Source organism: Lynx canadensis, chromosome C2 (assembly GCF_007474595.2).
Source record: "Lynx canadensis isolate LIC74 chromosome C2, mLynCan4.pri.v2, whole genome shotgun sequence".
In the NCBI taxonomy this organism is placed as follows: Eukaryota; Metazoa; Chordata; class Mammalia; order Carnivora; family Felidae; genus Lynx; species Lynx canadensis.
In genome coordinates this window covers 145,383,864-145,405,010 of record NC_044311.2, presented here as the reverse complement: position 1 = coordinate 145,405,010, position 21,147 = coordinate 145,383,864, and the positions used below count along the sequence as shown (strand labels likewise).

At 46.8% G+C, this 21,147-nt stretch overlaps 1 protein-coding gene across 1 annotated transcript in view; it reads left to right on the top strand.

The window, feature by feature from the left end:
- TIAM1 (TIAM Rac1 associated GEF 1) overlaps nt 1–21,147 on the top strand; it is a 189,302-nt gene that overhangs the window by 161,596 nt on the left and 6,559 nt on the right. The window contains exons 15-22 of the mRNA XM_032594597.1: nt 1,355–1,412; nt 1,515–1,623; nt 5,787–5,966; nt 6,068–6,186; nt 11,800–11,908; nt 17,079–17,137; nt 17,672–17,774; nt 19,846–19,933. Coding sequence (XP_032450488.1) covers nt 1,355–1,412; nt 1,515–1,623; nt 5,787–5,966; nt 6,068–6,186; nt 11,800–11,908; nt 17,079–17,137; nt 17,672–17,774; nt 19,846–19,933 — 825 coding nt within the window. The remainder of the gene's footprint in view (nt 1–1,354; nt 1,413–1,514; nt 1,624–5,786; nt 5,967–6,067; nt 6,187–11,799; nt 11,909–17,078; nt 17,138–17,671; nt 17,775–19,845; nt 19,934–21,147) is intronic.

The window sequence follows — 21,147 nt, the reverse complement described above, 5'->3', positions numbered from 1 at the left end:
AACCCCTCATACTTGGGCACACTTTGTGCCCTGAGATCATTTTTTTAAGGCCAGAAGAATAAATGAATGCCTTAATGTTTTATCTGTGGGTGCCTGTATGGTAAATGCTAAGTAAGTAATAAGTTAGACCTAACTAATGGCTTGATACAGTTAACGTGAGGGGTTACGTTTAGAGCTTTCTCTTTCACATCTTTTCTTGTTTAGTTACTGAGTGTATCTCCAAGGATGACTGTCCCTGCTGGACCCCTCTCAGCCAGGGTGGTGAGGTTGGGAGGGGTGGGGCTTGAAAAGGAAAGGAGGAAAAGTAGAAAGTGTGGGAAACAAGTGTAGGTCTCCAATTACCTATTCTGGGTAGTTGAAAAGAAACTTTTTGTTCTTAGTAGACCGTCTATCAGAATTCTGTGCATTGCTCATTAGGTAAATTGCACATTGAAATCCAAAACTTTTTTTTTTTCTTGGAACCTCACTTTTATTTTATTTTATTATTTTTTTTTTTTAATTTTTTTTTTCAACGTTTATTTATTTTTGGGACAGAGAGAGACAGAGCATGAACGGGGGAGGGGCAGAGAGAGAGGGAGACACAGAATCGGAAACAGGCTCCAGGCTCCGAGCCATCAGCCCAGAGCCTGACGCGGGGCTCGAACTCACGGACCGCGAGATCGTGACCTGGCTGAAGTCGGACGCTTAACCGACTGCGCCACCCAGGCGCTCCACTTTTATTTTTTTTAATTAAAAAAGTATTTATTTTTTAGAGAGACAGAGCATGAGCGGGGGGTGCGCAGAGAGAGAGGGAGACACAGAATCCAAAGCAGGCACTGAGCTGTCCACACAGAGCCCAGTTCAGGGCTTGATCTCATGAACTGTGAGATCATGACCTGAGCCGAAGTTGGGCGCCCGACCGACTGAGCCACCCAGGCGCCCTGCAAACTAAATTCTAATAGGGAAGTTCATCACCCATTTTTGAGCCTTTTGAGGCAGAGAGTGTGGGCTGGGAGAGGGTATCTAATTCCCGTAGCTAAGCATGTTTCTTACATTCTTATCTGCTCCCTGCTAGACAAGGGAGTAATATTGGAGAGGGTGGAATTAGTGACCAGGGAAATGTGTCTTCTATTTTTGGGGTGTATGCATTTCTTGCCTCTATTTGGTTTGTCGCTTCCCCCTCCCAGGATGAGCTAATGAGAGATTTCAGGAGATTTCTGCCTTTTCCAAAATGCCATCTATATTTTCTCATTAACATTCAGACATCCCAGGTAGGTCATTCAAAGGCCCAGGGCTGGAGAAGCAGTGACATCTCCACTGTAATTAGCAAGAAGGCCAACTCCACAAACATGTAAGCCCTCGACCTTTCCAATAGGCAGTTTCAGGCCGTCAGGGAGCAAAGAAAGGCTGTGACAGGTGTGAATGGTGCTGATGTGTGGGGAGGGTCAGGCAGATGTGGGCTCCCTCTGTGTCCCGATGATATTTCTAGACGAGGACGAACATGAACTAACTGCGATTTTTCTCGTTGAATCCAGAAAGTGCTGTTCTCCCTGGGGGGATCCTTTCTGTATTACGCTGACCGCTTCAAGCTCTACAGTGCCTTCTGCGCCAGCCACACGAAGGTCCCCAAAGTCCTGGTGAAAGGTAGGCCAGTGAGGACTGGGCGGCAGGTGGGCATGTCTGTTGTAGATTCCCATTTGTGTGGCTGACTGTGGTTGGGGGTTTGGGACAGAAATCCACGAGTCATTGATGTGCCAGATAGATGTTACACAAATAAAGGTACTAAGAAGTGAAATGCATTGCTGTCTTTTTTTTTTTTTAAGTTTGTTTTTATTTTGAGAGAAAGATAGGGAGCAACCAGGGGCGGGGCAGAGAGAGAGGGAGACAAAATCCCAAGCAGGCTCTGCTGTCAGCACAGGGCCCCACGCAGGGCTGGAACTCACAAACCGTGAGATCATGACCTGAGCCAAAATCAAGAGTCGGGTGCTTAACTAACTGAGCCACCCAGGTGCCTCTGTCTTTTTTTTTTTTTTTTTTTTTTTTTTAAGTAAAGTCTGTGCCCAACATGGGGCTCTAACTCACAACCCGCAAGATGCCGAGTCACACACTCTACTGACTGGGCCAGCCAGGTGCCCCTACTATCTTGGACTAACGGTCTTACCAGTCTTCTCATAACGAAAGGTTTGACTCATCTATTTGGGGCCAGAATTGAGGGGTCATCTTGCAATTATGCAAAAACAGAGGAGCTTTAGAAATCCCTGCTTTACTCCCTAATGTTCATTCATTTCCTTATAACCTCGCACACTTACTGGGCCTTTTGGTGGAATGCCTCTTTCCCTCACCTATGTTTTTCTCCCTAGGTGTGTGATAATAGCCACCACCAGCACTGCTAAAGCTGAGAGTCTCCAGAAAGCTGTTTTGCTTCCCTAGTTCAGCATGTGATGTTAGTGATAGGTGATTTAAAAAAAAAAAAAAAAAAAGATATTTCCCTGGGAAACAGTATAATCGGTAGAAAGTCCGATTGCAAAGGATCTCTGGAAATCAACCTGCTCGTTCTTAACACTTCCCTGTGGCTGTTATGTGCACAGCTGCGGATCCGGTCCCTGAATACGTAAATAATTTATCCATGTTATGCTTTCCTGCCAGAGAGAATGAGCTTGACTTAATTTAAAACCTATTATAGGAAATATTAGTACAGTGCAGGTCTCCGGTTGACAGAAGAGCATGCCCAGATAATGACATACTTACTGGTAGAGCTAGTCGATTGCCACGGCACCTATCCCAACATGAAATTCAAAGGACATTTTCAACATGAAATTTAAAGGAAGCCTGGGTGGCGCAGTCCGTTAAGCGTCCGACTTCGGCTCAGGTCATGATCTCAGAGCTTGTGAGTTCGAGCCCCGCGTCGGGCTGTGTGCTGACAGCTCAGAGCTTGGAGCCTGCTTCCGATTCTGTGTCTCCCTCCCTCTCTGCTACTCTCCCGCTCACACTCTGTCTCTCTCTCTCTCAAAAAATAAATAAACATTAAAGAAAACTTTTTTAGAGGGAGACTGGGAATTTCCTTGTCGCGTTGTCTGGCCCAGCTTTTCGCATATGCTGCTTTCACATGTCCTGTGTTGGGCATAGAGTTCTGCATACAGGCTTCTTTTTCAACTTTAACCGACTGCTGATTGTTAGGAGATCATTAACATAACAATTTTAGAGAGCTTTGTTCTCCTGTAAAATTATATACACATTACAGGCTTTAGAGCAATTTGTGTTACTTTTAATCACTCAATCAGATTAAATTGTGCCCCTGGAGATTTTTTTCTTAATCCAATAACATTGTTTCTTGCACCTGAAAAATATTAGTGTCTTTCAAAATGATCCCTGGAAACATTAGGTATGACCTACATTTTTCTAATGGCCAAAGTTGCCTAGAGGGGAGGGTGAAGAGAACTCTTGGAGAACAAAAGTCTGTGACTCTTTTCTTTTGTTTTAATGTTTATTTTTGAGAGGAAGGGAGTGCAAGTGGGGGAGGGGCAGAGAGAGAGGATCCAAAGTGGGTTCTGTGCTGAGAGGCAAGAGCCTTATGCGGGGCTTGACCCCATGAACTGTGTGATCATGACCTGAGCCGAAGTCAGATGCTTAACCGACTGAGCCACCCAGGTGTCCCAAAAGTCTCACTCTTAATGGGCTCACGGCTAGGTTGGATGAAAGTGAGACTCCCTTAACTCACCAAGAGCTGAGTTTTGTTCTGACATGAAATATGGTTGATGGATTAAATGCCAGTGGCCATTGTTTTGGGCTTTCGGATTTTGAGGGGATTCCTACGCCCCTTCTAGATGTGGGCAGAGACACTTGGGATGTCGCACAGTAGCCACAGCCTCCTGGGCGTCGGAGGGGCTGGGCCTTGCTTTCCTGACACACAGGCCACTCCTTCCCAGGGTCCTTTCTTTTCCCAGATTTGCTCTTTGGCAGGAGGAGAAACGGTGGCCCCAAACCCCATGCAGTCTAATTCCTCTTCACAGGGCTTAAAAGGGATGAAAAGATTGTGGTCTTTATGAGGCCACCTTCACATGGTTGCTGTTTTTCTTTGAATAAAGATAGAATAATCAGTTTACAATCCATGATGCCCTTTTACAACATCTTCTGGTCTCAGCTTGCACTGCTAATCCCTGGAGACGGAGATACATTTTTATCAGAAGCTTTTGAAAAAGGGTATGCCCACTGTTACGTCACTTTGATATATTGTACCTTTTTTCCCCCGTTTCGTGTCCTCATTCCCTTCTCCCTCCCCCCAGTTTCTCTGCACCTAGATGGCATTAATTAGCCTTGTCTTCCTAATTAGGCTCGTCTTCCCAACTACCCACTGGTGGGTACCTTGTTGCTCGTCTGGGTTCCCTCAACTCCCCAGGGCTGCTTTTCAGCCCTGCTGGGACACAGATAGAAACCAGGCTGGTGAAGCAAGTGCTGCCTGGGTTCTTTGAGGTCAGATGTATGTTTCCCTCTGAATGGACTGTGCGGTCCTGGGCTCTGGGAGGGAGGCGCTGCCCTCTAGATGCTAATAGCTGGTAGCAGCATATTAACATAGAACAGATCTTAAAAGGCATTGGCTGTGGGAGACCCAGCCCTGCCCCACTTCCCAGAGCTACAGAGCACCACTGCTTCTCATTTTTTCGTTTTTTTTCATATCTTTTCTCAAAAAAAAAAAAAAAAAAAAAGGATTCTAACTGGCAATGAAATGCTTTAAAGATTAAGAAAACCAGGGCAAGGAGCGTTTCAACATGTAGGCTTTCTGAGTATTCAGATACGGCGAAGCGAACAGACCAGAGAGACCGTTGCCTTTGTAAAGGTAGTTTGTTACCCACGGTTCCCCAAAGAAGGGGGCGAAACATGCCACACAGGGCCACACTGGGAAGCACCAGGGCCAGTCAGGAAGCAGGAGCCAGGGGGGAACGTGGGCAACTTTATTGTGGTTGTTGCACGAAGGACGGAGCGAGGCAGGGTAAGCAGGCTTAGGGTGGGGGGGTTTCAGTGGGTTCTGAGGTAGAGGGGCGGTCCTGATTTGTCTGGTACCTGGCCCTGAGGGGATTAGGGCAGGGGAATAGTGGCCCAGAGTGTCAGGGCCCACTAGAAGAGATGGGGTTAGGGGACTCCACGTTGGTTGGTTGGTTGGTTGGTTGGTTGGTTGGTTGGTTGGTTGGTTTGCATACGAAAGGTGTGCTCCCCGGTGGGCGAGTCCTTTGCTGCATGTAGGAATGGCTAGCCCCTGGGAGGGGCAGTTCCGGGGCCTGTAAGGCCCCCAGATGTCAAAATATCAGGATAAAAAGACATTCTTGGGGCGTCTGGGTGGCTCAGTCAGTTAAGCATCTGACTCTTGGTTCCGTCCAGCTCAGGTCATGATCTCACAGTTCGTGAGTTCGAGGACTGCGTCGGACGCTGCACTAGCAGCATGGATTCTCTCTCTCCCCTCTCTCTGTTCCTACCCTGCTCGTTCTCTGTCTCTCAAAATAGATAAACTCCAAAAAAAATTAAAAAAAAAAAAGACGTTCTTAGTACGAGGAGGATGAACAGCAGCCCCTGAAAGCCCAGGTGTAGGATTTACAAACCCTGTTATCCCTTTACTCAGACTCCATTATTGCCCCCAAACAAAGAAGCCTGACCGGCTCTTCCAGTTGTCTCCCTGGGGCCCCCTGCCTTCCTTCCTCCTGCAACACACTCTCCACTCAGTCCTGTGGAAAGGCGCCTTGGAAAAAGTGAGGGAAATGGTGGAGAGGGGGTCATTTGGAGGTTCCATCCTGACAGCCTGTGTTAATCTCTTCCAGCCAAGACGGACACGGCTTTCAAGGCGTTCTTAGATGCCCAGAACCCGAAACAGCAGCACTCGGCCACTCTCGAGTCTTACCTCATCAAGCCCATCCAGAGGATCCTCAAGTACCCGCTTCTGCTGAAGGAGCTCTTTGCCCTGACGGATGCCGAGAGCGAGGAGCACTACCATCTGGACGGTGAGGCCCCGGCCCCGAGGTCTGCCCCCCGCCCCCCCCCCGCCCGTGTCTCCGTGACCGTCTCTAAACAGCCTTTGCCTTTCACGGCCGTTTTCTTCCAGTGGCCATCAAGACTATGAACAAGGTTGCAAGTCATATCAATGAAATGCAGAAAATTCATGAAGAATTTGGGGCTGTGTTTGACCAGCTCATTGCTGAACAGACCGGTGAGAAAAAAGAGGTAAGGGGGCCGGCCTCTCAGAACACCTGGCAGTAAAGCTGGGTTGGTTCCATTGTTTTCTGAAGGTGTTATTTGTAAGTGAAAGAGTTACGAAGGTATTGTTTTTGTCGGTGGAACTTTTACCCTTTATCCAAGGCTATAAGTGAATTTTCTTCCTCAGCTGAATTAGTTCTTAATATCGGAACCGTGTCTCTGAGTCTCATTCCTTCCCTCTCGGGACCTCTGGTTTTATTCTGTTATGTGTGAGCCTGAACCCCCATGACCATGGCTTGGGCTGCTTCCGTAAGCACCGTAAAAGGCCGAAGCTGCATCCCTCGAGATTAGAATAATGCTCAGCCTGTCATAGGGGCTCAGTCAATATTTGCTAAATGAATGAAAATTTCAAATGACTCTAAATCTGTTTTTTTTTAAGTCTACCTAAAAACCTACTTAGAAGAAAGAGTGACAGGGCCAGATACACCTGAGAAAAACTGAGAGCAAATTATAAATAATGCCTGAGTCATTGACAAGAGCTTATGTGAATAAAAATTCTGATAATACTGAGATGAATCCGAGGGATAGGATATGTAATAACGTTCATCACTGCCTCTGTGCATTCGGCTGGAATATTCTCCTCGGGTTTGCTTTCTGCCTTTAAAAAAAAAGAAAGGAGAAAAGCCGGGAGGGAACCAGGAAGAAAATCACTCCTACTGGGATGACGAAGAGGGTAAAAGACAAGGGGGCGGGGAAACTTGGTTGTTTAGTCTAAGCAGAGAGAAAACAGCCTTATCTTCAAGGTACACAGGATTACTGTCCGGGTTCATTTTGATGTCTTCAGGGAAACAAAACAAGTTTTCAGACTGCTAAAGGCTGATTTTCAGACAGAGGTAAAATCATGGGCCCTCCTCTAGATGTAAAAGCAAAGACATATTAAGACATTTATGTTACTCAGATGATAGGAGGGAACCAGGCAGACGTCACCACGGTTTCTTGGAAAAGCTGGACTAGCCCAGGTGTGGATAAGACATGAAGAAATAGTGTGGTCGTTTGCAAATGGAGACACACTGGCTTCTCCACAGTGGGAGGAAGTCAAGTCAGCGCCCGACTGGACAACCATTGCCTACACCTTCAAGAGAGTTGCAGAGGAGCTCAAAGGCAGCATGGAGGGCTGGAGTCTGATGGCTCGGGAGGGTGTGTTAGAGGATCCACAGTGTTCCACTGAAACACCATTTATTTTTTTCTACCGGTGTGACAAGCAGAGCATGAGAATGTTCTCAGTCTACCTGGCAGATGATGTAATCAATCAAGAGTTTAGAAAAGGTGGGCACGGCTACTCTGGACTGAGTTCTTATTTTCTTATAAAACCTTTGTAAGAAGAAAGCCGTGGGATGCTTGTGAGAGGGCAAAATACGGGAAAAGACAAGGAGAAAAATCTCTTCCATCTCAAAACAAAGCACTTACCACTCTTAATGTTTGGGTGTTTGCTTTGATTTAGAAAATTATATCTCTGTATATGCTTGAATAATTATACTTTGAAAATAATTTTATGCCTTGTTTATTTAATATTGAACAAAAAACTTCCATGTTGTTGTTTTAAATTATTCAAAACAATCATTTAAATTATTGTGTAATATTTCATTGTGTGGGCGAACAATGGTTTACTTAATTTCCTGTCATTAGACAGATCTCTTGGTTTCATTGACTACTACAAATAATACTGACAGCATTTTTTAAAGTATTTATTTATTATTTATTTTTATTATATATATATATTTATTATTTATTATTATTATCTTTAAGCAATCTCTATACCCAATGTGAAGCTCAAACTCACGAACGACCCCAAGATCAGGCTTCTGCAGCCAGGCACCCCAATACTGCAAACATTTTTTTATCACAACACTTCCTCCCCTGTGTTTCAGTTTATTTTAATTTTGACAGAAGTGAATTTTATTGGGCCTGGGAAATGAACATTTTCATTATATTGTTCATGATGCATCAAGCTAGCTTCTGGATTTTAATGACCTTGGGGGCAAAGACCTTGTTATGCTAAAGACTAGAAAGTGATATGGATAGTGGATTGCAAAGCATTTAGGGAAAAAAAAAAAAAAAAAGATGAATATGATTCAAAAGTCAAGGACCGTGAAAGGGAACATGGCTTTGGTGAAACTGCCCGTCCTCTACAATGAAATTCTGACAATCAAGTAAGAAATCTTTCTAGCGAGGAACAAAGAGACAAAGTGCGGTACAAAATAGCCTCCCGTGGGCTGAGATTTTGTGAAAAGAAATGTGCAAAAGATAAAGGGAGACATTTAACTGAGAACCAGTATTAAAGAGAAGGAAAATCCTATCTCAGTATTAGGACGTCCAAAGCCCAGAAAGATCAAGGCTTGGAAAAGATGCCAAAGAAAGCAACGGAAGATTGTGTTTTAACCCCGTAAGAAGAATAAGAAAGAAGTAGGCGCCCAAAGTGGAGCAGAGGTTTAGTAGCCAACGATCCTTGATTAGGCAAGGAGAAGGCCTCAAGTTCCATGCAATCTCTCTTTGAGGATGGTCTTCAAACTGAAAAGGATGGAGTGGTCTCAATTTCACAAACACAAGACCTGAGGGAAATGTGGGTCCTGGGGAAATAGTGCACAGATCAGTTATCACACTCCTTGCCACATACATTGGAGCAATTATGGAAACTTTGAGAGGCAGCCAGTTAGAGGCACATAGGTTATGTCCTGATTCCCACAGAGCTGATTCCTGATCATTGTAGTTCCTTTTTAATGGCAATATCCAGTAAAAACCTAGAATGGGTTTATGAACAGTTTGTCAACAGTTATGAATAGGAACATTTATCAGTATCTGTTGGGAAAGGTGGGTCACTATTGAAATGGTAACATTCCAGGGACACGTTACCATGTCTCATCTTGTCATCAGCCACTTTCCTCAGGCGGTCCCTGAAGGCAGATATGTGCACAAAGAACAAAGCCGTTCAAGAAAATACTGTATGATGAAGCTGGGAGGCCTTCAACCTCCCCATGTTAAACCCTACGGAGTTGAGCTGGACCACGTAGAGCATCCCTTTTGCTTAGGTAGGATGAAGAAAAGACCAAAGAGGGCATGTCCCCTTCGGGCCCAAAAGACGTGGCCGAGTAGAACAGGCCAGACTTCTAAGCAGAGCTTAGTCTTGAGGTTTGGGCAGAAAATTGAGAAGGTGACAAATAGAAGGCCAAGGGAGATACTGTTGGCCAGGATGGGCAGCGCTGACACCCTTATTCCATGGGCCATGTGGAAACTTGAAAACAGAGCATAACCACATGGACTGGGACTGCATCAGTCCCTTTTCACTATATGACAAATAACATCTCAGTGAATACCACCACACTCGGGTATGTGGGCCAGCAGAACTCTGGCCTCTCTTGGTGAGCTCTAGAACGTAAAGCCCAGGTACACTCTACTTGTCATCCTTTCGGGATCTGGGCTGAAGAAGCAGTGGCTGTCTTGGGCATATCCTTTCCAGGGAAGGTGGAAGCCCAGGAGGGCTGGTGGAAACTTACTATGGCAAGCCCGAGGCCCAAGGCACATGGCCACGTGCAGAGTCAGCAGGGATTTGCCTGGTGTAGTGGGAGGTGCTAGAAAGTCACATGGCAGAGGGTGCCGATACAGAATTATGTCGGAGAAGGAAGTAGAGTTTGGGGAATGATCTGCCCCAGTGACCCTCAATCACGTTTAAAGACATATTCCCTAAGGCGGTGGCCCAGAATGGTACCTGGGAACTTGACTTCTGTGTATAAACACTCCTCTTTTGTGCAGATGCTTGGGGCATGGGTAGTAGAGACTATAGTTACCTTAGTTGAGACTGTCCTGGGAGGTGGTTGACTAGTTATTTCATATGTACAAACAAACTAAGATTGATTAATTTTTTTATCCTTGGCTATACTACTTACTAATAATACAGGTCAGTAATTATTATTATTGATCCCCCAGTCACTATAGTGGTAACCACACCACTGAATTTTGGTTTGGTTTGTGTTTTTAATTTTTTTTTAACGTTTATTCGTTGTTTTGAGAGACAGAGCACAAGCGGGGGAGGGGCAGAGAGAGAGAGGGAGACACAGAATCCGAAGCAGGCTCCACGCTCTGAGCTGTCAGCACAGAGCCCGACATGGGGCTCGAACCCGCGAACCATGAGATCATGACCTGAGCCGAAGTCTTAAGCCAGTGCTTAACCGACTGAGCCTCTCAGGTGCCCCGACACCACTGGATTTTGTACTGCTGGAGCCGCATCTCCAGCACCGGCATCTGGCTTGGTGACTCAGGACGAGCAATGCCAAATACCAAATGGCACTGTGGTCAGCAGAGGGCTGCCGGGTTGCTGCTGCTATTTCTAGAAACCCTATCAGATTATAAGCAGCAAAATGACCCATCTGTCTTTGAGAAGCTCAACATCAAGTTTTGGAATATCTGAAATGCTGCCTCGAGCTTGATCTCTGGATGCGGAACCTATTGGCAGTGTTTGGTATTTATCAGTGGGTGGACCACGGACTCTGTTTGTAAAGCCTTGTCCCCTAATGTGCCTGCACAGAGAGCAGGTCAAGAGACCAGATGCTTCTCCTCCCTGTGAATAGGCTGCTGAGTGGGCAGGAGGTTGAGGTGTGGATGGGCTTGCAAATGGGCCCCGGACTCCGGTGACAAAGGCAGAGGTGGCTGTTGGGAAGTGTCAGCACTGGACTGCCGCAGCATCATGTCTGGATGGCTCTACGACCCAAAGACGCATCTGGACCAGGCTTGTGCTCAGTCTCCCCCACCGTGTGACCACACCCCATGATTTCTGCGGATCCCTGAGCTCACGCTGCACATACTGAAAGAACACTCTTCAGACTCCTCAGTTGGCTTCTCTCTTCCTCCTCTAAAGTGAAATCAAACCTTTAGAATGAGCTGGAAGAAGAAAAAATCATTGGTTCCACTGCTTTCCAGAAAAACCTTGGCTCCAAGGGGATTTAAACCCATAGGTGGAAATGCCTAGTTTTCTGGGGGGAATGTCTGTGATCGATGGCCATTTGTCTCTTCTTGGGGAACTGTCTCTATTTGAACACAGAGCTTGGCCAGTTTTGTAGATCAATTTTGACAGGCTCCAGGCTACTGTGTGTGAATTTTGAGGCCCCAATTTCTACCTTTTGCCACTCTAGTCTTGAAATTCTTGTAGACAAACGTGGGATAAAGAAAACAAAGGGACCAGGGGTACCTGGGTGGCTCAGTCCGTTAAGTGTTCCGCTTCGGCTCAGTTCATGATCTCATGGCTCTTGAGTTCTGGCCCTGCGTCAGACTCTGTGCTGGCAGTTGGGAGTCTGGAGCCTGCTTCAGATTCTGTCTCCATCTCTCTGCCCCTCTCCACTCGTGCACAGTCTCTGTCTCTTTCTCTCTCTCTCTCTCTTTCAAATAAAAATCAACATTAAAAAATTTTAAAAAATATGGGAAATCTATTTAAAAGAAAAAGAAAAAAAAAAGTGGCCAGATGTTGTTAAAGACCATATTTTTGTGAAATAAGATTGCCATCAGCCTGCCAGATTTGAAAACCTAAAAATCTGAATATTGTAACAACTACCTGCAAGTTGTTTTTTTTTTTTTTTTTTCTGTGCTGCTCAGGTTGCGGATCTGAGCATGGGGGACCTGCTTTTGCACACCACCGTGATTTGGCCAAACCCGCCAGCCTCGCTGGGAAAGTGGAAAAAGGAGCCAGAGCTGGCAGCCTTTGGTACGTATCAGAACAGGGCTGGTGAGGGTGGGCCCAGGGAGGGAGGCTGGGCTTATTTCCCAAAACAAGAACATTTCTTTCCCAAGACCCAATTTATTAAAAGGAAGTTCATTCCAGTTATCCGAACCGGTCTTCCTGCCTTGAGCACCAACATGTCACAAACAGTGCATGAAACCTTCCAGTGAAGTATGGCCAGTGTGAGCACCAGCTACGTGGGAGGGAGGGAATGGCCATGCCAAGCCTGCCCCGTGTACGAACACGCAGGCAGAGAAAGAGTTTGTTGTCGTCCCTGCTGTGAATATCTTTTCTTTTTATTTTTTATTAAAAAAACCCTTTTTTAATGTTTATTTTTGAGAAAGGGGCGGGGAGGGAGAGGGAGAGCAGGAGTGGGGAGGGGCAGAGAGAGAAGAAGACACAGGACTGGAAGCAGGCTCCAGGCTCTGGGCCGTCAGCACAGAGCTCCACACAGGGCTCGAACTCATGAATTGTGAGATCGTGACCTGAGCCGAAGTCGGACGCTTAACCAACTGAGCCACCCAACCCCCCTCCGCATATCTTTTCAAAATAACAGGTTAACAATACACCAGGGAAAAGCCGATGGGCAAAAATGAAAACACCGTCTTTTTCTGCGACCTCAAATCTGACATCTTTTATCCTCGCTGACTCTGCTGTTGTGTGTGGTGCTGGGATTCAGGACTCTGATTCTCAGCTCACCTGTGGTGGGTGCCTTGCTCAGTTGTGGGGTGCTTCTCAATCACAGTAGGGCGAATACTAGCAAAAGTAGAGATGCTTGTGCGTGATTTCTTTTTTTCAATAAACTGGTTCAGATGGATGCAGTTGCTGTAATCAGGACTGTCACGTGGTCGTATTGTGAAATGCTCTTTGAGAGAGAAAACTGTGTTTTGGCACACTGGGAATTGTGGGTAATTTAGGAAATACGGCTTGTTGTTGTAGTTTGAATGCTTGGACGGCCTGCAGTGCCGTTCTGGGTGCAAAACGACCAACAGTGTGTGCTTCTGTTTTATTTTTTATTTATTTATTTTTAAAAATTTTTTTTCAACGTTTATTTACTTTTGGGACAGAGAGAGACAGAGCATGAACGGGGGAGGGGCAGAGAGAGAGGGAGACACAGAGTCGGAAACAGGCTCCAGGCTCTGAGCCATCAGCCCAGAGCCCGACGCGGGGCTCGAACTCACGGACCGCGAGATCGTGACCTGGCTGAAGTCGGACGCTTAACCGACTGCGCCACCCAGGCGCCCCTGTGCTTCTGTTTTATGTTGTGTCTTCTCCTAGCCTCTACAGAAGACTCGTGGGTGGGAACCTAAAATAAAGGAAATCTAGCATTTCCATTTTCTTACCTTGCCTTCAAGAGGTTGTTGCTTAAGGCTCCTTTAACCGGAACACTTCTTTTTTCCCTCCCCCCGCGATGTGAACAGAGTCTCCCCAAGTGGAACATCCTAGTGATATTAAAATCGGAGTGTTGAACATAAAGACTGTTGAACTTCTCACTTAGATCACTCAGCCTTCACGGAAAAACGTAGTGACCTTTGTAACATTTTCAAAAAGCCACTAGAGTAGTGATGCCACTTCATTAAACATAACAGAGGTGGGCAGGCGCCTGGGTGGCTCAGTTCGTTGAGCGTCCCACTCTTGACTTCGGCTCAGGTCATGAGCTTGTGGTTTGTGGGTTCGGGCTCTGTGCTCATAGCTTGGAGCCTGCTTGGGATTCTCTCTCTCTCTCTGTTTGCCCCTCTCCCTTCTCGTGCGCTCTCTCAAAATAAATAAATAAACATTAAAAAAATAAAAGGTGGGTAGAAGTGTGCAAAAAAAAATATGTGACTACATGCGTCATACAAGAAAGTATTGGGATATTATAACACGTTGGTAGCTTTTGATGGGGGCGGGGTGCTTTTGGCAGGGGTAAGGAGAGTGTTTTCTCTCCCTACCCCCCCCACCCCCCCACCCCCCACTTACCAGTTGTGTTTCTTATGTTGCAATTTCTTCTTGGAAGGGCTGGCAGCTTTCTGATGCTTCATGGTAGGTCATTTCTAGGAAGTATGATTCCCAAGTAAATGACCCAAACGGTCTTACCTACCTGTTTCTGATTCTGGGCTACAGGTGAACAATTCCAGAGTTCCGTCATTGGGACTTTTTCACGACTATGTCCTGAATTGTACAGATTTCCTGGGGTTAGAAATGAACATATTTAAAACCAGAAAATAATTTGAGTGGGAGAAAGTAGGGGTCAACCAACCTACTCTGTAAAAGGCCACATTGTAAATGTTTTAGGTTTTCAGGGCCAGAAGTCCTATGTAGCCAAACTGCAACCATAGACCATACGTAACCAAATGAGTGCCTGTATTCGCAGGCTGTGCTGAATAGGCAGCTGGCCCCAGTTTCCAGGGTGGTTTACAAAGGGTTCAGGAACGGGCTGTTTTTGAGGTTTGGGGCTTTAGCTGCCTCTTGCTGCACAGGCTCAGAGGGAGGACAGTGTGTGTTCCACTCTGCATCATTCTGCTCCCTGCCCCATGGGTTGCTTACTGGGGCTGGGAGAGGGGGAGGCTCACCAAAAGGGAGCCCCCAACACCTGTGCTGGGTGTGAATGGAAGTTGCACACCCAGCCCCAGTGATCGGTGGTCACACTGCCAGTAGACTCCGCCGGGGCCATAGTTAGCGAGGTGAGAACTGCCCAAGGCTCTATGGGAGGTGGAGGCAAGCTTATTAAGTAAGAGTCATCTCCAGAGGGCACCAGGGTGGCTCAGTCAGTTATGTGTCTGACTTCGGCTCAGGTCACGATCTTGCGGTTTGCAGGTTCGAGCCCCCATATCAGGCTCTGTGCTGACATGACAGCTCACAGCCTGGACCCTGCTTTGGATTGTGTGTCTCCCTCTCTCTCAGCCCCTCCCCTGCTCATGCTCTGTCTCTTGTCTCTGTCTCTGTCTCTCTTAGAAAATGAATAAACATTAATTTTAAAAAATTGAGAAAAACAAACCAGGATTATGAGTAAAGGCAGACTGTCCTCACCATCATGAGCTTACTTACAGGTTTTCAGTCCTCCAAGGTCATGTCTGGCAGTTTTGATGTGATTTCAGGTAGCAAGACAGAGCAAACAGCCTTAGAAATGCCTTTTGAAGTGAAGAGGAGTTGCTGTAAGGGAAGCAGGGTAATTACCATTGAACAGGCAGCTCTGGGTTAAAACGTGGTTGTCTTTTGATTTGAATCTCTCGTCTCAGGAGACAGCGCAGCTTTCCTCTGAAACAAATTGATGTACTGATGTATACCTCAGCACCTTGATGTTCTTACTCACAGGATGGCTAATCTGTACTGAATGCTGATGATTATCACCTTAAAAAAAAAAAAGAAAAGAAATAGTTGGTCTGGGCTTCCGCCTTGCAGGGTATTAGATGTTCACCGCTGGGGGTGTAGAGGAGTGCTTGCGGCTGGCAAGGGGTAGCTAGGAGTTTTGGTGGGGGTCATGTGGAAGAGATTGGGCAACACCTCCAGTCAGCTGAGTGAGACTAGTCCCAGGGGATCAGGGAGGGTTTAAGGCGGAGGTGGTCACAGCCCCTGCTGAGGACCGCTCTGGCCCCACTGCCGTGATCCAAGATAGTTGAGGTCAGGGTAAACTGAGGCAGGCCAGTAGCCTTTTTAGAACCATGGCAACCACCCCATTGAGCTGTAGTCCCAGTGACTTGGTGGGTCTTCTGAGACTAAGGTCACTGGACACCCTGTCCTGGGGTGGAACTCCCTCAGTTTTAAAGGGACGCATTGTCCCGGCTGTGGTGATTTCTGAAGGCTTCTGGTGGGAATGTAGGGCCTCTTCATGTGCCAGTGTTAGTCACCGTGCAGAGCAGGTACAGCCTCCTTGGGCTAGTGGGGACTTTGGAGAGGGAACCTCTCCGTCAATCCTCTAGGATTCTTTTTCTTTCTTCCCTCCCTCCCTCCCTCCTTTCTTTCTTTCTTTCTTTCTTTCCTTCTTTCTTTCATTTATTTATTTTAAGAGAGACAGAGACAGCACTGGTGGGGTAGGGGCAGAGAGAGGGGGAGAGAGAGAGAATCCCAAGCAGGTTCCGTGCTGTCAGCACAGAGCCTGACATGAGGCTTGAACTCACAAACCGTGAGATCATGACCTGAGCTGAAACCAAAAACTGGATGCTTCACCGGCTGAGCCAGCCAGGCGCCCCGACCCTCTGGAACTCTTGAGGGGTGGGATGCTGTGAGCGTGAAGGGCCAGGGGCAGTCCAGACCCAGAGGCTAGAGCTGGTTTCTTTACACCATCAGGCTGGTTTCTGCAGTGGAGGTTAGAGGCATCTTGCACCAAGGAGAAGCCGATTCATTTATAATAGGACAGGTGTGACCACCTGGGCCCTGGCTCTTGGGGCCAGAGCGGGAAGGGGGATGGAGTCCTTGCATCCAAGAGCCAGCGATGGGCTTGCCCATCTTCTGGTCTTCTGGGCGCCCGTTCTTCCTTCCCTCTACGAAGAGTCAGAGTCACTGAGTGGTCACCATGCTTGGCACTGTTTAAGGAACTCTATGGAGTGTGCACAACTATTGGGTCTCCTCTACCCCTCAAAGACTGTAAGAATAAACCGGCAAGCTCCCTGCCCCTGGATCCTTCCTGTGATTCAGCCCCATTTTGAAGAAGTGCAATTGCATTCTGCTTTCATGAACGCATTTTCATTTCTTTAGGTCAAAAAAGATGAGTTCTGTTTCCTGAATTATCAATACTCTGTGTGTGTGTGTGTGTGTGTGTGTGTGTCTGTGCACTATTTATTAGGTTAGCTGGCATAAATCTAAATCCCTGTAAGCTTTGTTATCATCATCGAGGTTTGTACTGTTCCTCCAGCTGCTGAACCAGTACATTTTTGTTAAATGCATTCTGCCGAAGTTTTAAACTTGAAATCACACCATGATTAAACTTGATTTAAAAAGGTTCCAGTGGGGCGGGAGGGTTTATTTCCATTTACTTAGGCTTTCTGTGGTTTTTGGAAAATTGTCATCTCAGGAGGCTTTGGAGCCGTGTGGATGGGGTGAATGAGCAGAAGGTGGGCTCGGGGCTGGCTCACATGCCCCTCGCTGTCTTCTTGGGAACTGTAGTGTCCATTATCGGAGTTCAGAGGAAAGCCTCGTGTGTTATGTGCTGTAACCACCTTGTCTCCTCTTTTTCCAGTCTTCAAAACTGCTGTGGTCCTTGTGTATAAAGACGGTTCCAAACAGAAGAAGAAACTTGTAAGACTTCTTACGTCTCCCCTGGTTTGAAAGTAACTCCATTTCTGTCTGCTTCGTAGTTTTTATCTGCATATTTACCATTCTGCCCCTTGGTCAGGCATGAGCCTCGTGTGATTCCTTCCTTCCTTCCTTCCTTCCTTCCTTCCTTCCTTCCTTCCTTCCTTCCTTCCTTCCTTCCTTCCTTCCTAAATACATTTGAAGTGTTGCTAAGAATGGGAGGAAATTGCCTACCCCGCCTTCTCTTTGGCAGGTGCACATTGAGAGCATGAAACGTGAAGAGCTATTGGGGCCCATCATGGCCAGAACCTTCCTGACACTTGTTTCCTTTTTTCTGTCCCCCTTTTGGGGAATCCCTTTCATCTTCCTTCCCGTGGGGCTGAGGTCCCTCCAGACCAGCACAGGGTGTTCCAGCCTCACTAGTTGTCTGGGTGTGGGTGTGGGGGGTGTGGGTGTGTGTCTGTGGTGGTGGTGGGGGGGTCCGGTCCAGGCTGAAGCAGATCACCCTCACGCACCCGCTTCCTTCTCTTCCTGCAGGTAGGATCTCACAGGCTTTCGATTTATGAGGACTGGGACCCCTTCCGGTTTCGGCACATGATCCCCACCGAAGCTCTGCAGGTTCGAGCTTTGGCAAGTGCAGGTAAACACGGGAACGTGCCGGGTGCATGTTTCCAACGTGTGTATGAACGGTTGGTCTGAATCCTTTCTTTGGCATAACCTCTGTAACCTTCCTTTTTCTTCTATATTTATCTCTTTTTCCTCAGTCTACTGCCTCTTGTGTTCCCAGCCACGTATGAAATATTTGAATGAATGAATGCATGCATGCATGCATGCATGAACTAAGCGAACGGATGGAATGTTTTCAATATTGTTTCAAGGAGTTCTAGTCAGTCCTGTTATATGTATTAATATTATAGTGCCTAATATCTGAGTAGCAGTGAGTCTTGTACTTCTGGACAGAATCCTTGAGACCGTGAGCAGATTAAAGCCCACAGAAAATCACTCACTAGCTTTTTAACCGGGGGGCCCGTAAAGGCCACCAAAAGCACAAAATAAAGCCATTAAAGCCCATCCCACTTGGACAACAGGTGCAGTTGTCTGGTAGTGAAGGGAGGCCATGCAAGGGACCTCTGCCACGCACAGTGGATCCGTATTTCTGTATCCTCTTCTGGCATCTGACGTGAGCGTTAAGTTCTTGGTGCCCAGTGCGTGTTCCTCATCCTTCCCCGTTTCCACGCGTCACCTCCATGAGTAATAAAATTGGCTCTGATCCTCATAAAATCAAGTCCCACATCATGCGGTTTTAGTGAACCTTCAGTTACTCACTGAAATTAAACCAGAGCTGCTTCCCTCACTGTTGTGATCTCTTGTAGAAACACTCAAATGCAGAAACCCCATAGGACGAATGTATTTGGGGTGGTCATTTGCCTTAAGAAGGTTTCTTCCCAACCTTGAGGCACAGCAATTTACTCTGGTGCCTTTTTACTTTATTTGATTTGCTGAACCTGGAAGTTATTAGCTGGAGTAGCATTCCGAGGATGGGGCACTTAGACACTCTTCTTGTCTTATTTTGTAACCGTAGGTTGCAGATTATCTAGTTCGTATGTTGTGCCTGTTTTATAAATGGGAAAGCTTGTGTCCGTGGCCAACTGTCGGCTTCTCGGCCAGATATTTTGCCTTCGCTGAGGACCACGTACACAAAGAATTTAAATTGTGGCAACAAAGCCATCTTTGTGATGTGCTGTTCCATTCTCACTCTTTCATGCTTTCATTCAAAGCATGTTTAAGATAATCAAGATAAAAGCTTTTTTTTTTAAGTGAGTTAGAAAGATTAGCCAACTTGTTTCTCGTCATGAGATACATTCCAGTGGCTCTGAGAAACCAGAATGTGCGATTTCTCGATTTTTATCTTCGTTTGGGAAGATTCGTGAACATTTTTGCAGATGAGCCCTGGTTGGGCTTAAATCGTGTGGGCACAATGAGGGTTTGTGACCGGGGCTCTCGGTACCACGCTGGGTAAGGCTGAGACCTCGCAATGTGCAGGCTTTGCTCATTGCAGTAATTGTCCTTTCCACAAACACTATTTCTGACTTCAAAGACCATGGTATGCCGACGTTGCAAAGCTTAGAAATGACTTTAAAGGACAACTGTCCCCGCCTCTGGGCATCCCATTTTTGCTTCCCTCAGAGTGGGCACCCTGGGGGTGCTGAGAAAGGGGAGGAGGCCCATCTGTTTCCAGGACCTGCTTGGCCAGGACACGGGCCTGGTCACTCACAGGGAAGGCTCTTCTCAGGGACACGAGGACCTGCCTCTGGATAGCACTGGCCTGCTGCACTCTGCACTGGCATCTTGGGTTCCGTCTAGTCCAACCGTTGCCAAAAGAACCACTCACTTAATGGAAATAGTCCGGCCAAACAGGCCGTGCAGGTAAAGGGGTAGTTCTGTGATCAATAGGATTGACTGATTGCCCTTTTAGACCATCTAGCAGGAGATTGTAGCAACTGGAAAATTTCCAAGCATTTCTTTTTCTTAACACCCATTAAGCTCTCACTTTGTCTCTCTGAGCTGACAGGATGGTGGTGAAGGACCTTTGGTCTTATGAGGCTCTGCGCTGTTTAATCTTACGCCAGGGCGTAGAACATGCTTTTGTAGAAATGCAAACGTATCTCTTTGGAACGTACGCTAATCCCTCCTTGTTTTAATTTATGTAGATGCGGAAGCAAATGCCGTGTGTGAAATTGTCCATGTAAAGTCTGAGTCTGAAGGGAGGCCGGAGAGGATCTTCCACCTGTGCTGCAGGTGAGCCTGGGGCCGTGAGACTGTGCAGCCCAGAGGGAAGGGACGTGACTGCTCGATGTCCCCTCAACCCCCTCGGGGCTCTGCACATCTGCCTGTGCCTCCCTAGACGCCACGTGCTTTTCCTTGCGCAACAAATAACACTGATCCGGCAAATTAAACTGATCTTATCAGAACATAGACGATGATCTCACTAACCTAATTTCTTTTTATTTACTTATATACTTATTTTAAGTTTGTTTGGAGAGAGAGCAAGCAAGTGGGGGAGGGACAGAAAGAGAGGGAGAGAGAATCTCAAAAAGGTGCTGTGCTCTCACTGCAGAGCCTGACCCGGGGCTCCAGCTCATCGACCGTGAGATCATGACCTGAGCCGAAACCTACAGTTGGACGCTTCACCGACTGAGCCACCCAGACGCCGCGCCCTCCCCACCCCCCACCACATGCATTATTTCATTTAGCCAGACTGAGGTTCCATTATTCCATTTTACCTATGGGGAGCCAAGGCTCACGGAGGCTACTTTGCCTAAAATATTACAGAAATGAACACTGAGTTCAAACTCGGGTACTATCTGCGTAGGCTAACCTGTTTGTGATTTTGTTGGCAAAGTCCATGGACTTTGGTGAGCCCGCCCCTAGAGATGCTGTATTCATTCATCATTAATACGGAAGACTGAGTGCCACTTACCTGGGTAGAAATACCGACGACCTAATTAGAAAAATTACTCTTACCTAGGAGGAAGGTTTTTATTGTGGGAATTAGGGCTTGGGAAGATTTTTTAGTTCTTTTCAAGGTAGCTTTAATATTGACTTGTCGTGGGGCACCTGGGTGGCTCAGTCGGTTGAGAGTCGACTTCAGCTCAGGTCACGATCTTTATGGTTCGTGGTTCGAGCCCCGTGTCGGGCTCTGTGCTGACAGCTCAGAGCGTGGAGCCTGCTTTGGATTCTGTGTCTCTCTCTCTGTCCCACCACCCCCCCCCCAACCTTATGCTCTGTCTCTCTCTCAAAAATAAATAACATTTAAAAAAGTCTTTAAAAAAATATTGACTTGTTGAAATGTGTCATGGGAGTAGCTGATATTTAACATAAGGCCAACTCTAGAGGAAACTTAGGTCGTTGGGATGTCTGTCTTTGGGTGCTCTGCAGAGCTGAGAATCCTGTGGTTCATTTGCCTGTAAAAAAAAACATTTTGGAACGAAAGGCCTTAAGTGTCAAAAGCA